General features: G+C 41.4%; 1 protein-coding gene across 1 annotated transcript in view; it reads left to right on the top strand.

Annotated features, from left to right (window-relative positions):
* The first annotated feature begins 1,267 nt into the window (after positions 1–1,267).
* tnfrsfa (tumor necrosis factor receptor superfamily, member a) overlaps positions 1,268–15,387 on the top strand; it is a 30,602-nt gene continuing 16,482 nt past the window's right edge. Inside the window, exon 1 of the mRNA XM_061733965.1 lies at positions 1,268–1,520. Within this exon, the coding sequence (XP_061589949.1) occupies positions 1,488–1,520 (33 nt within the window). The 5' untranslated portion in view covers positions 1,268–1,487. The remainder of the gene's footprint in view (positions 1,521–15,387) is intronic.

The following is a 15,387-nucleotide window of genomic DNA, read 5'->3' as shown; positions in this document are numbered from 1 at the left end:
GAGTTGTGAAACGCTTTGATCTCGCCGCAGTAGATATAGATATAGATATAGATATAGATATAGATATAGATATAGATATACTGTGATGGACTGGCGACCCTCCAGTCCAGGGTGAACCAGGGCTGGTTCTAGAAAATGATGACTAGGGGTGCATCTCAGATCAGAGGGGGTGCACATGCCTGGCACGTTATTCAACACTAAATTATGCATTTTCCTATAATTTCAAGCGGAATGATAATAGCAAAACAAGAATATTTAAAGTGTATTTCAAATGCTTTCTTGCAGCAATATTGCTGCAGAACAAAGAAAATGCTACATTTAGTCTGGGCTACCTCACCCATCAGACAATCTAGCAACAGAAAATAAAACATAACAACAAAAATAAATATAACCATAAATATACAAGACTGTCTCAGAAAATTAGAATATTGATAATAGTGATAAAGTCCTTTATTTTCTGTAATGCAAAAATGTCATACATTATGGATTCATTAAAAATCCACTGAAATATTGCAAGCCTTTTATTATTTTAATATTGCTGATCATGCCTTACAGCTTAAGAAAACTCAAATATCCTATCTCAAAAAAATAGAATATTCTGGGAATCTTAATCTTAAACTGTACATAAATATATATATATATATATATATATATATATATATATATATATATATATATATATATATATATATATATATATATATGTATATATATATATATATATATATATGTATGTATGTATTTATATATATATATATATGTATGTATTTATATATATATATTTATACATTTATATATATATATACATCGTGTGTGTGTGTGTGTGTGTGTGTGTGTGTGTGTGTGTGTGTGTGTGTGTGTGTGTGTGTGTGTGTATGTATGTATGTATTTATATATATATATGTATGTATTTATATATATATATTTATACATTTATATATATATATACATATATATAAATACATATATATATATACATATATATATATAATACACACACACACACACACACACACACACACACACACACGATATTGATCTTACTTATACATTATACACTTTTATTTTCAATATGTATGTTTATGTTTATAACGCATTAAGTAATACATTTGCTTTAAAGTCGCGGGAAAAAACAACGTTGCGCTGAGAAAATGTACCACAGCGGCTTAATTATTGTTCCAAGTTGGAGAGTTCTGATTGGTTCTTGGGCGACATGTGACGTCACGTACAGTTCTAGGGAAGCAGAAAAAAAAAAAAAAAACTTCAGTCGGTCTGGGACCGCAGTGTGTCCGTCCATCTCTCAGGAAAATCTGCCGTCAGAAGGACTGAACTCATGAAAACAGCGTGGAGACGGATCGCCCGCAGGAGTTGTTACCTTTTCTTTTCCTTTCTTCTCATACTGTGAGCTTGTTTTGTGTCATACTGCATCAGACCGGCGGGTTGCAACGCGGCTTTCCCGGGATCGACTCTCCTTTCGAGGTTCCAAGATGAACTTCGGTCCGGTGGTCGACAAACTTTACGTAAGTAGACACAACAAAACTCTCGCTGGAATGTTATGAACTTTTTCCATTAGTCCAAAGTCGGGAGAGTGTTGGCGTATAAAACTGAGCCGTCCAGCGGTCACACGCGTCCTCTCTCAGTCCCAGGAACAGAAATCACAGCCAGGCCTGTGTGTGTGTGTGTGTGTGTGTGTGTGTGTGTGTGTGTGTGTGTGTGTGTGTGTGTGTGTGTGTGTGTGTGTGTGTGTGTGTGTGTGTGTGTGTGTTTCATAGTTGGGGGGGACAATAAACTGTAACATTTTAGAGAATAAATCCAGGGGGGGACAAGGAATAAAAGTTTTAGCCTTCCTTTTAATACAGCATTTTGACATTTTCAACTCTATCTCGCAAACAGGCAGAAGACCTTTCTTAGAGTAATACAAAACAATGGTATTGGGTGGAAGGTGGCAATAATACAGCACATCTGACATAATACACTGCAAAAACCCAAAATCTTAACAAGAATATTTGTCTTATTTCTAGTTAAAATGTGTCATTTTTAGTTAAAAAAAATCTAATTACACTTAAAACAAGACTAATCACTGGAAAAAAAAAACAACAATTTTCACTTGTTTCAAGTAGATTTTCACTTAAAATAAGTAGAAAAATCTGCCAGTGGAACAAGATTGTTTTGCTTATAAGATAAATCTTGTCGCACTGGCAGATTTTTCTACTTATTTCAACTGAAAATTTACTTGAAACAGGTGAAAATTGTCAAATAACAAGTTATTTTTCTGGTGATGACTCTTGTTTTAAGTGTAATGAGATTTTACTGTTTATTATTATTTTCGATTTCGGTTTCGGCCACAAATTTTCATTTTGGTGCATCACTACTAAATACTACTGCATTGTTCCAAAATTATTAATTCTGTCTCAAATTATTCTAGGGGGGGACAGCTTTACTAATTGGGGGGACTTGTCCCCCCTGTCCCCCCCGGGATTTTCGCCCCTGTGTGTGTGTGCGTGTGTGTGTGTGTGTGTGAACAAGCGCTCACATTGTCTGGCGCACAGGAAGCAACAATGCTTCAGCTGTTGATTAAAATGTTTATTTCTGTGAATGTTTACTCGTTTAACCTCCTTGGCTCTTGTTTCAGGGGTCCGGTTCTGTGTGTACAGTACATGTGCAGTATCATTCCCACCCCCCAGCCCTCCCCGCTGCTACAACCCCCCCTACAGTATAGCCACCATCTGTCTTGGACATCATGTGGTCAGATTGTGCAGACATGCAGCATTATGATGGCTCTAGGTCTGTCACAGCGGATGTAGCTCCCTCTTTAGTCCCTATTAATACATAAATGTTGCTGTGGAGCAGCTGGATTCATGCTGGCTTTAAATTTAATTGTGAGAAGCATGTTTTTGGGGCTAAATGAACAAAATAAAAGCCAGTAATTCACCTCGCCAGTTAGTCAATTATAGCCAGGAAGTGTCTTAACAGTTCTTTCCAGTAGAGTTTATTCCTCCCTGACCCTCACAGAGACGTCTTTTCATTCCTCTGTTGACTTTTCCAACTCTGCAGCGCCAGAGCCCGACGTTGTAAGTGCTGGAAGCAAAAGGCACGAATCTGAATCCTATTTGGGACACTCGGATGGTTCTGCTTCTCTCCTGCACACACAAAGAAAACATTTTTCCCAGGATGCAATAAGAAGCAGCAAATTAAACCCTTGCTTGTTGATCAGGGCGGCGGTGCCGGCCATTAAGGTTCATCACAGATGCCTGGGGTCTCTGTAAATGTAGCCGTTTCAGTAGACGGAGCATCTGTCGCTAGGCTCGGAGGGCGTCATTTTCTTTCCGCGCCGTTTCAACTGTGTTTTAAGTCATGTAATGTCCCGTTACCGACATCAGATTTGCTTCTTCGGGTGGCAAAGTCAATGTTTATCTGTTTTGCAAACCACAGTACATTCTCGAGGCCTTGCCAGCAGGCCTTGTTGCTGAGGGACTGTGAGGAAACTTCAACCCCTCCCCGTCCCCTTCCCCTCCTCTCTAATACCCCACCGCCCCACCACCCCTCCGCTGCAAAACACCCCTTCAAATTGCCGAAGCCTACGTGCTTGGCCGTCCAGTAAACTTCCTGTCCAGAATACACAGATAGGCCGATATTAGTGGCATCAATTTACTTCTTAGGATTGTCATGCCCATGCAAATGTACACCAGATTGTTATCTGTGATTGCTTACTGCGTCTGGGTGTTGGTTCACACAGGAAATGGTCCCCCTCTGTCTCTGTGGACAACACAGACGAGGGCAGGACTGACATCTGGGATATGCCGAGGCCAAGCTGCCGCACTGGGGACAGAGCAGCGGTCAACGCAGCGCTCCTAAACGCTGCAGCCGCTGCTTTTGCTTGGCGTCCATGTGAAAAGCAGCAGCCGTGCCTGTGGCCTTAGAGAAGCTACACCGACTGATGCAATGCCGCGCAATCCACGCCCCGCCATGGGCCAGGTGGCTCTGCACGTGCATGTCGCAGCAGACTCTGGGAGCTTTTATTGGTAGCAGATAGATACGTCCATAAAGGACCTGTTGTTGTGGTGAATCACAGCACAGATATCAAAAGAAGCCTCCTGACTCACGTAGGGCGTGCCACCTGTTCAGGTGCTGCCACTGCACATAATGCATACCAGCGCCTGCACATCATCGCTCAGATGAATGGTTTAGCAGGGATCTGAGCGGCAGCATTTTCCATGAGCCAAACAAGATAAATAGATTGACCTCACTCTGACATGTTTTTCTGGCCCAAATAACTCTTCATTCCAGATCACACGCAGTGTTCTCTTGAGTTTACAAGCGCCTTTGAGGTGCACGGTCCCGTGGGACTCTCAACAATCTTTACTGAAGTCATCTGACGGGTGAAGTCACATGACTCAGAGGTATACTGTTCCCTTTGAGGACCCTGGGTCTTAATCTGAGAAAGTGCAGTGCTTACTAGAGGCCATGATTGTCCAGATTGTGTGTGAAGTGTTTTGATTTACTCTTGTGGACAAGAAAGTTGCCTCCAGGGAAGCTTTATTTCACCCAGTGTTGAGATAATCTAGGGGTGGACTTTATTCTTAAAGCCAATATTTTTCATATAAGAACTCATTGTTAAGTCCTACATTGCCCCCAAAGTGCACGTTGGGATTTAATTTAGCATGTTGCAAGTTTAATTATCAACTGTTTTGTCAAAGCGTAGCTTTTATTTCTTGACCCAGATACTCCGGAGAGAAAATTGTTTGCTCTTAATTTTATATCTGTTAAACGAGTTACTTTGTAGATTGCGTTGAAAAGACGTCTGTGTAGACTAGGAATGGGCGATATGGACTAAAAAATGTATCATGATAATTTCTGGCATTTATCCCGATAACGATAAAAATGACGATAAAAAAAATACCAATTCAACTCCACCTTTGTAACTATAAATCTATCACCACATTCAGTCTTTGGAGCCCCCAAAACACTGCTCTAAAAGATACTAAATGCTACTAAACTACACCAATTAAATTGAATTATTAAAAAACAATTAAATGAGTTACACCTGTACTGCAAAACTGTAATGACTCAGATCCGCCATGTTTGTTACACAAACACATATCAACAGGGATTTTTCTTTCTTTCTTTCTTTCTTGCTCATTTCTTTCTTTCTTTCTTTCTGGCTCCTTTCTTTCTTTCTTTCTTTCTTTCTTTCTTTCTTTCTTTCTTTCTTTCTTTCTTTCTTTCTTTCTTTCTTTCTTTCTTTCTGGCTCATTTCTTTCTTTCTTTCTGGCTAATTTCTTTCTTTCTTTCTTTCTGGCTAATTTCTTTCTTTCTTTCTTTCTGGCTCATTTCTTTCTTCCTTCCTTCCTTCACGTACGTTGTGCGTCGATTTAACGCTGTCTTCGCTTTACACAAAAACGTCATCAACGGGAATTTATCGTTTTTACCGCGAGATGATAAATTCTTACCGTGGGGAATTTTTTTTTATCGTGAACGGTAAAATATCACCCATTCCTAGTGTAGACCTTAAGTCTTGGTTATCTTACAGTATGTGTTTAAATAAAGGGCTCTTTACTCGCTACTTAAAAACGTTTCACCTCTTCAGTCTTCCGTTCTGAAAAGTCAGGTGTACGAGAGTTAAAGACATCTTAAAGACCCAAGAAAAATGAGTCTGTATACCTTCTGTTTAGTCATCTTATTTCTTTACCTTTTTGATAAAAAGAATTGGTCTGGTATTTGTTGATTAGACTTTGGTTTCTAATCAGCAGTACCAGCAGACAAGTTGTTGAGCATTTCTGTAGCCGCCTGGCTTGTTTTTCTTTGCGGTTCTTTGGAGATCCCATATGAGGCTTCGTATAAACATCATCCTTGTCCTGTTGCAGTTGGCCCGGTACATTCTGTACAGACAGAAAAAAAGCTATTAATGAGAAGGGTAATACACCCATTTCACTGGAGGGAATATTCATGAAGTGAGTAGGTATGGTCGGCCATGCTATTCTGTTTAAACATCCAGGATTAATTCAATTCAGCTCACCAGTAAACTCATCTGGAGGCACTTTATGCAGAAAGCAAAACAAGTTAATTTCAGTCCAGTTTGATTATATTCCAGTGGTGTCCCATGAATGTGTCTACAAAACTGCAGAAATAGACATTTGCTTCTGGGCTCCCATTGGTCAACAAAGGTCGCCGGATCGACCCCCACCCTGGTCAAAGCCATCTACGCCAGTCCCAACCCTGGATGGTCTCATTATGGAGCGTGTCCGATGTAAAACCTATGTTAAGTCATACACTCAGGTTAGGGCTGGGCGATTTTGGACAAAAATAAAATCCCGATTTTTTTTTTTTTTTCTCTGAAAACCCGATTTTCGATTTTGATTTTTTTGGTAAAACTACAAAAGACAATTGAATAAATTGTTTCAAATATTTTATCTTTATTTTTGAAGAAAAATAGCAAACAAATTTCCCTATTGGGAATGAAGTGCAATTGAAAGATACTGTAAATCCTCCTTGAGTTTAGTAAAGTCACAACATTTACAATTTTCTTGACCAAACAAAGATGACTAGACGAGCTCTGTCTGTAATGCAGCCAGCTGCAAAAAAGGAAAATCCATTTTCCGATTTTCCTTTTTTTAACATCGATTGTGATTAATAAATCCGATTTAGACTTAAAATCGATGAATCGCACAGCCCTAACTCAGGTGTAACTGGACATAAAGATTTTGTCTTTCATTGACGGTTATGTCTGATCTGATGCAGCAGATGAACCCAAGTACAGATCAGTAAATGATATGTGTAAGTGCTTCACCTTTTCAGGGATAGTTATTGTTTATCCCCGTTTTCTCTTCATGTCTTGTAGTCAAACAGAATGAACTGGGAGACGTAAATCTCGTTTTTCAAAATCATTTCTAGATGTGGAATAAAAAACATTTCAGAATATTTGAACTAAGTTTTTTTTTTTTTTTGTTAATTCTTCATGTATATATATGATAAAAACTGGGCTGTAAGTATCTCTAATCATGATGATCCAGTTGGCACAGTTGTTTTAGATGACTAATCGATGTTCAAAATAGTTTCCCGTTTACGGCCTTTGGAGAGCTTTGGGTACTGTAGAGACAGGAAGTCACAGCTTCACACGTGGCCCAGGTGTGCAGCACAGACGTAAAGATACCTTTTGAGACGTGACGTAACCTGAAACCATTGTGGCATGAGGTCTACATCAGTGTCATATCCTCTCGGCTGCTTTCCTTGAACAGATTCTGATAAAAGTCTTGAGTTCAACCGCAGACTCTGGGACTACTTCTGTTTACAAAGACATAAATCTGGCTGAAATTCCAGCTTTTGATGGCCACTTTGGTCCTTCTTGACCCACTCCAGCAGACACACATTCTACATTTTTCCTGCAGGTTGTTTATAGAGGCCTGTAAACTGTCGGCGCTTTACCTTTGACACAAAGACGAGCTCAAGTGGAGCCAGTGTGATTGTCGTCAGGGTGAGGGGATAAATTCCTTCTCGTACTTTAATCTTAGTCATCCCTTCTCTCGCTTTTTGCACTCCCTCCCCCCTTGTTGGAGTCGTCTTGTGAGTCGACACTCGGCGTCTCTGTGGGCAGGCTTAATCAGAATTTTAAAAGGCTAAATTAATAGCCCTCCTGCACACAAATTGAATTCAATTTTCAAACTCGACGTCCTTGCTTAGCCCCAAGTGAGATGTATTATGACTCACAGCGGTGTTGCGTGCATGTTCATGCACGCCGACTCCCTAGAAACAGCAGAGGCCACATCCAACCCGACGACACAAGGGGCTTGTGAATCTGTGTCATGTCGCACCTACGTTGCAACTGGTGAACTTTCAGCATCACGGCCCGTTTTGATCATTACAACCACCTGTTTCGTCACTTCACGGTTTGGTTCTGCGGTTTGGTGAGATAGCTTTCAGGAAACATGTGCCGCTGTCATCATCGCAGCTTATTCTGCGGTCTGGGTAAGGCAGGTTTCTGCAGCCTAACCTGCCTGTGACGGACTCATCTAATCAGTGCAGCGCACCTCCAGAGGAAACCGGAGCGCTTGCGCCTCGGAGCTGCTGCTTCCCCGAGTTATAAATATTCAGCCTGGCGGATATGCCGCGGCTCTGATCGGGTGCTGGTTCTGCTCTGAGAGAACGGCTCAGAGTTGAACTCTGCATGAAGCCTCTGTATTGTCTCGGGCTTCCTGTGCTCCCTGAGAGGAGGGGGCAGCTGCTTTTCACACGCTCCCACACATACACTGTATGTTAGTCTGTGTGCTGTATGTGCACGTCAGTGTGTGTGTGTGTGAGTTTGGGGCGCAACAATGCGGTTTTCAAACTGTTAGTGCTGTAGTTTCGACATGGGAGTCATTCTCCTCATTTTACATCGTTTCAGTTTTATAGTGATGAATGCGTCTGAGCTTGGCTGAACTTTATTTTAAGTGATGTAGGAAGACGCATTTCTCTCCACGGCAGCTGTGCTGTACTTGTCTTCATCATCTCCCACAAAATGTCAGAGTAATTTATCACACGAGAAAAGTCTTGCATGGTCACCCCCCCCCCTCGTCTCCAGGGAATGTCAGGATTTATCAGTGAAGTAGAGAGCATTCACCCTCCTGCTGGGGTCAGCCATGAGGGATTTGAACTGTACAATCGACTGTTTCAGAGCGATCCAGCTGCCTCATAGAGTTACAGTAGCATACAAACATGTTTGACTATAGTCTACTAATCAGGGCTGAGCGCCCTTGTTGTTGTTCTAAAAGCTAAGTTGGGGTATGTTGATCCACAACAAGTTTTCTACGACTGTTCTTCCCAGATAAACACAAGACCTTTCTTGTTTCCGTTGTCTAAACATGTGTTGGGAAATCTTCTGATTCCAGTTTTCTTAAAGGTCTAATCTTGCAATTTTTCTGAGAGTTATAATCAGCTGTTAACAGGAATGTCATCAAGCAGAGGAGGATAGCAGAGGCTGTAGGCTGTGTGGTTTGTTTGCTTTATTTTTAGCATCTTTTCTGGAGATAGTTGCAATTTTCTTTGTCAATTCCGACTTTCTCAAAGGTCCAACCTGCCAGAAGAAAGGTTGGGGAGTTTTTAGTTGCGTACATTGACATATTAAACAATGAAAGATAGCAGAGGCTGCATTTTAATTGGTTAGCCAGTAGTTAAAGTCGTGAGATTGTCGTTGTTGAACCGCTACATCATACAATCGTACAATGTAAGACTGCTGATCTGGAGCAATACAGAAGGACATTGTCAAAATTATTGTTGTAATGGCCATCTTTCCCAGTGACGGCTCAGAATCATGCAGTGAATGTTGAGGATTATAAATGATTTATGCTACGTGGCTGAACATAGCTGTGTTTCTTGCTTCTCTTTTTCTACTTTCCGCTGGGTAGAGAGAGAGAGAGAGAGAGACTCAGTAATGTAGTGTGTCAGTAAAAGTTACTGTTCCTTCACATTTACGGGGGGAAAAAAAGCTGGATTTGCTCCGTCTGTTTCCATGTCTGGAGGTAGATGAAGCAGGGAAGAAAGGGACGTTTAGCGCTGGAAGGTGCTGCACTAAAGAGCCTGCGCTGCCACCTTGGGTGTGGTGGTGTAATTACATCTACAATGTCGTTCATGAACGTAGGCTAGATAATACGTAGAAGTGTAAAATCAAGTTATTGTAACCTTGAAGCTTGCACAAATTACTTTCTTGGCTGTTTTTTTTAAGAAAAACATCTTCAACATGATTCCCAGACAAATGCTGAGCTTAGTGGATTTCTCAGTATTGTAAGGTTTGACACTGTTGTCTCAATAGGTACCAGTATGTATTTAATGATAAATGTCATAAATGCTGAAAAACCTGTAATTTTTTTATTTTTTTTTTGTGGATTTTCAAATATTTTCTTTGCAAATTTCCATCATGTTTGGTTTTTTAATGTTTATTTTCTGAAGCTAATAGCAGAAATGCACCGATTGATTGTTTGAGTCGGCCAACTTTTGTCTACTTTCAACTTATTAATTATTATTATTAATTAGGAACTTTCAAGTTCCTAATTAATCAATTTCCTTCCAAAATGTGTGAATTTTTATATTATTTCTAACTAATTGTCTGAATGGCCACATTTCCTTTCCCACCATGTTGGAAACTGCTCAATAAGCAGGTTTTGTGTTTGAAAGCATCATCAGGCGGCAGATGATTAATTAGATGTTACGCTGCATCACCTGACCCCTGTGGAGGATGACAAACACAGAGTTTGCCTGGACAGTTTAGGGATTTGTATGAGGGGAACTGAATGCAACAGACAAGCTTGGGTGATGGTAGGAGATTTGTTTCGTACATGACAGGAAGAGTCGGCCTGTAGGTAACAGCAGCTGTTATCTACACGCTCTTTCCTGTGGTTGTCGGAGGAAGCTGTGATAAATACTGAGCTCCAGTAAGGTCAAGTTGAGGCGTACGTTTCTGACCTCAGATAAACCTTACATATTCAAGTCATTTCTGAAGTTTTATAAATCAGCAGTTGCAGCAGAATGAGTTTTTCTGCCCTCCCTCCCCTCTATCATGTGCCGGAGCGCTTTATTGCCTCCCAGCTAAAAGGGAAAAGAAAAGCTGAATTCCTCAACGCAACATGTGAAATACAGGAGGAATGTTTGATGATCACTTGGTTCAGTTGTTTACTCAGACCTTCCACCGGCTTTTGCAGTCTGATAAACTGATTACGCCGCTGTTTGATCGGGTAATTGCTGTACGAACCGGCTCCAGCTTGATTTGCATAAAATAAAGAGTGACAACAGTGGCATTTTAATCCTGCTTTCCTCACCAAGTTGAGGAAGGTCCTCGAAGTTTGTATGAAACATATTTGCTAATAGCAACAGCATGATTAGGGAGAGTCAGGTCCTCCTCCATAACAGAAGCGTAATGAGGTGCATCATGTCACTGTTTATCGGGGGACGATGATTGAAATCATCTGTCCGATATGAAACGAAGAATCTCCCGTCGTTGTTTTGTGTGCATTGTCTTTAGTTTCCCTGCTGCTTTTTCTTTTTCCTCCACTGTAATTTCTGGACGTGGAACGATCACGGCTCTGTAAATGGCCCATTGATAACCTGGGTCAACTGAAAGGAGGTCCTGTCATTTGGTCACAAATACGTCCTCAGTGTACATGGCATGCGTTAAGATTGTGCCAAGACTATTCGGAAGCACCCAGGGTGTTTTTAGAGGAAGCGGACGAGTGCCGCTGTTGTCAGATGCTCAGAAAGTCCCTCGTTATTTTATTGTGACTTTTATTAGTTTAACTTGCATCCACAAAAGCACAGTACCAACTCATCGCAGAGACGGCCCGCATGACAATGGGACACTGTTGCGATGAATAATCTCCCACTCGAGCTCAGTCATTGTAGAGAGGATAGAGGAGGCTATGAAGTGGACGGAGCCACTCCAGCCCATGTTGGAGCGGTTCCAGGGAGTTGTGGGTTTGGAGAGGTTTCTGCTCTGAGGTTATGGTCACGCTGGTCTTCCTCCTCACTCCGCTAAAGAGGTAAAACTAAGCCACATTGTGGCAGACCATAATGTTTATGTACACAGCGCATTTGTGCCATTTCACATTTGATGGTGTTCACTAGCTTTAGGATATTATTGTGGACACGTGGTTAAAGCACAGCGTACACTCTGATTCAAACTTAAAACTGCACACAAGGAGAATCTTAAATTTTCCTCCCCCCCCCCCTTAATTGATTTCATTAGTGCATGTAAAAGTTATTGTGGACTTGTGACTCTGCCAGCCTCCAAAAACAATCCACCTTTGAGCCAAAATCTGTTTGCTTTTCTTCTCCTTCGAGTTGAAATAATTACGAGATTAGATGATTAGTTGCCGCTTCCTCACTGCCTACGTTAACAAGGAGAACCATAATCTAATAATGGACTTTACTCTAAACAAGACAATGTTCAGATTAGGGATGCAAATTATCGATTATTTCATTAATTGACAGTTGATAACCTTATCGATCGATCATCGATTAGTTGATAAGCGGCGCGTTACACCAACGCAGAGCCTACGCCGTAGGCTACGGCGGCGGCTCTGCGTCGATTTAAAGCGGAACCATAATTCAGGCTTTAGGGGAGCATATCGGAGAACAACCAGAAGAATATAGAGTGGATTAAAAATAAAAGTTAAGCACTGAGCTACATGTGTTTCCCGTCTGGGCCATTGCAGACTCATTGCCTGAGCATGATGTTACTAAAACCAAACATATCCGCCGTCTCTTTCTTCATGTGCGCGCCGCGGCGCGTTGTGTCGCATTAAATGTGGTCCGGGCGTAATACCAGCTGGTGAAATTAAACGAAAAAAATAAATAACTAAATAGATTAATTGTAATCGTTAATTTTAATCGGGTAATTTTATAACGGCAATTAATCGAAAATCGATCAATTGTTAACATCCCTAGTTCAGATTAAGAGTTGGACGGTAACTAACATGTCCCTCACATCTCAAGTTGGTGTTTATGGCAAGTTGTCATCATTTTCAGTGAATTAGACATCTGAGCTGTGAATAAAGACCCAATCATTTTATTTCTTATTGTGCTGTTTAATAATATAAATGGACGGCTGCAAAACAGCTTTGGACTGGCCTGAAAGAGACCAAGAACAAAGCCTTGCAGCAGCCATCCGCCACGGCCGACGTCTGCGGCTAGGCCAGCCGAGAGGATGGCCTCAAGATCAGCCCAAATATCCAGCTCCTTCAGTACAGTCACCATCCAGATCGAGTAGCGGGAATACTGGCCACTGGTCCCCTGGCTATCTTTGCAGGGAGCTCTGTCAGAACTCTGATGAAAGCCTGATGAAAAGATTTCGGCTCTGAAAATGACCCATAGGGCCTCCGCATCCAAAGGGCGGCACCAACAGTTGCTCATCAAGCTGTTCCTGAAGTTGGTCAGTGCTGCAACCACTCAGAGCAATGAACAGGGTGACATATTCAGGACGACGGAAGCGAGTTAACGAGAGAGTGGGTTGTATAGAAGAATAAAGAAAGATTTTTTTTGCCGCAGCCTGTGAGCAAATACATCTACTCTGCAAACAAATGATTTGAGTACCGTCTTTTGTTCAATTATAAATGAAAGTGTCAGAAACTTTCACTCTCGGTGCCAAAGCTGACTCAAACGAAAATGAATTCTTAACTGCAGCCATCCACACTGTTAACATCCAGATCCCAACGTCACCACTTTGTCGTCATCACGTTAACCCCCCTTTCTGCATGGATAGACTGACTTGGCTGGCTTTACGAGACTTTTGGGTGTACTTAATGCTCCAACGGATGGTAGTGAGACATACCTGTAAAGGGATTCAAATTTTCTAGTGGTTCATCTAGATTTCTAGACTACAGTCCTGATGGATGTCTGGGCAAAGGGAGAACCCCAGTTAGATGAGTGGTAGGTAGTTGAAGGTCCCGATGGAGCTCGGTACTTATGTAAAATGTTTCTGTAGTGACATCAGAAGTGAGGATAGATGCAGAAATGTAATGTTAATTGTCATCATTGGCTTGCATGAGTCTGCAGCGACTGAGTTTCGGTGGGCATTTCCCAACCAGTTATCGTTTATATCCTTTCCTCTCATTAGCTCTTCTTTTGGGATAACCAAACTTATGAGTGACTCGTGTCTCGCTTTCATACAGTCTACGGTTCAGTTCTCAGTCGTTGGGTGTAAGGTGTAATGCTGGATTCACACTGAAAGCGTCAAAAATCGCCTGACTCCTGCATCGCGCTGCTTGGTAGATTCACTCTGCAGACGTCGACGCCTGCAGTGGGCGGGGCTTTCAAGCTGCGCTGCAGAACTGGAGGGAACAAAGTGTAAATAGCCTACTCATATCTCTATGTAGCGTGCACATCTTCAGTTTCCTATTTCACCATGGATCACACTTTGTGAAGCTTTCTTTATATTTTAGCATTATTTCCACATAAATAAGAGTGAGTTTGATGCTCCTTAACAAGTTTGGTCCGCGGATCAACAGCAACCATCAGAGTCGTTGGTCCCGGTGAATCTGCAGTCTGTCTGCGGTGAACACTGACACACCGGGTCGGAGCGGATTTGGTCATAATGTTTAAACTGTGTTTTGTGATTAATGAGCACGGTTTTTAATTATTTTGCGTTGGTTTGATTTAGCAAATAAAATCGTTCGGACCATACAGCCCCTCAACCATCAGTTGCGTGTTTCACGTGATCAGTTCAGGTAAAAACGTCAGTCAAATCAGCAAAAATGTCAGTTTGCTGGATGAAATATATTAATTTCTGATAAAAGAAGTTTGTTAGTGCACAGCTCTGCTCATGTGTGCATGTGAATGAGTGTACGTTTGTGTGTACACGAAAGTACAATCTGCATTGAGGCTTCTTGCTTTGGGAATCCCGGTCTGTGATTGGACGCTGCCTGTGCGTCACCGCTGCTCATTTGCATAAGGTTGAGATTTTTCAACTTTATTTTTTTTTTACCTTGTCTGCACACATATTAATGGTTAATACCATGCTGGTAAAAACCTAAGGCATATATATGTGCATTGTTACTCTATTTAATATATATAGAAATATACATACGCATACACATACATATATATATATATATATACACATACATATGTGTGGTGTGTGTGGGGTGTGTGTGGGGTGTGTGTGTGTGTGTGTGTGTGTGAGCGAGAAGAGGGCGGGAGGAAACCCACTATTCTTTCCCAGTTTGAGCCAGCAATAAATTGGGAGCATCGTCGTCCTTTCATTCATAAAGGAATCTGGTTTGGAGAAGTGTAAATCGTGAAGATCGCTGATCTTTAGTCTGCGACTTCAAACTCAGTCTTTATGGTCTTTAGATGTGAGGGTGTTGTATGTTAGTCCTAAAATGCTGTCTAAAGTTTTTTTTAAAGTCATCTAGTATAATGGCGTCCCATTAGCCGCGCGCATTTCCCACAAATGTGGGGTACATTTCCGGGCAGGCACGCAGAGCTTGTCACGGCACCTGTTCCGGCTTTCCCTTTGGGATTTATTGCAACAACATTAAGCACGAGTTTGTCTGAGTTGTGATATCAAATACCACTGGGAGTGTCTTGTTCCTGATTTTTGCAAAACCTTGAAGGATGGCGTCTTTATTTTTAGAGCTTTTTAGTTTTGTTTGGCACTTGGTGACGTCCTTAAACCATCCACAGCTGCAGCATGTCCTATGTGGAGGACATTTGGTCTCTATGTGTACACAAAAAAAAATCAACAGGTGTTTTTACGATACTGATATTCCACATATTGGTACATTTTTGATATGTTGACCGACCTGTAACAAGGTTAAGAAGAACTGTTTGCAGATTTGCCGTCTTTTCATATATTGTCATGCTGAAGGACGCTCTGGGTTTTTGCTGCAAATTTCAACCAATTATCTGAAATAAGAACTAATT

The sequence above is a fragment of the Cololabis saira genome, chromosome 11 (genome assembly GCF_033807715.1).
Source record: "Cololabis saira isolate AMF1-May2022 chromosome 11, fColSai1.1, whole genome shotgun sequence".
In the NCBI taxonomy this organism is placed as follows: Eukaryota; Metazoa; Chordata; class Actinopteri; order Beloniformes; family Belonidae; genus Cololabis; species Cololabis saira.
Note: the sequence above shows the minus strand (reverse complement) of the source record. Positions and strands in the feature narration are given on the sequence as shown.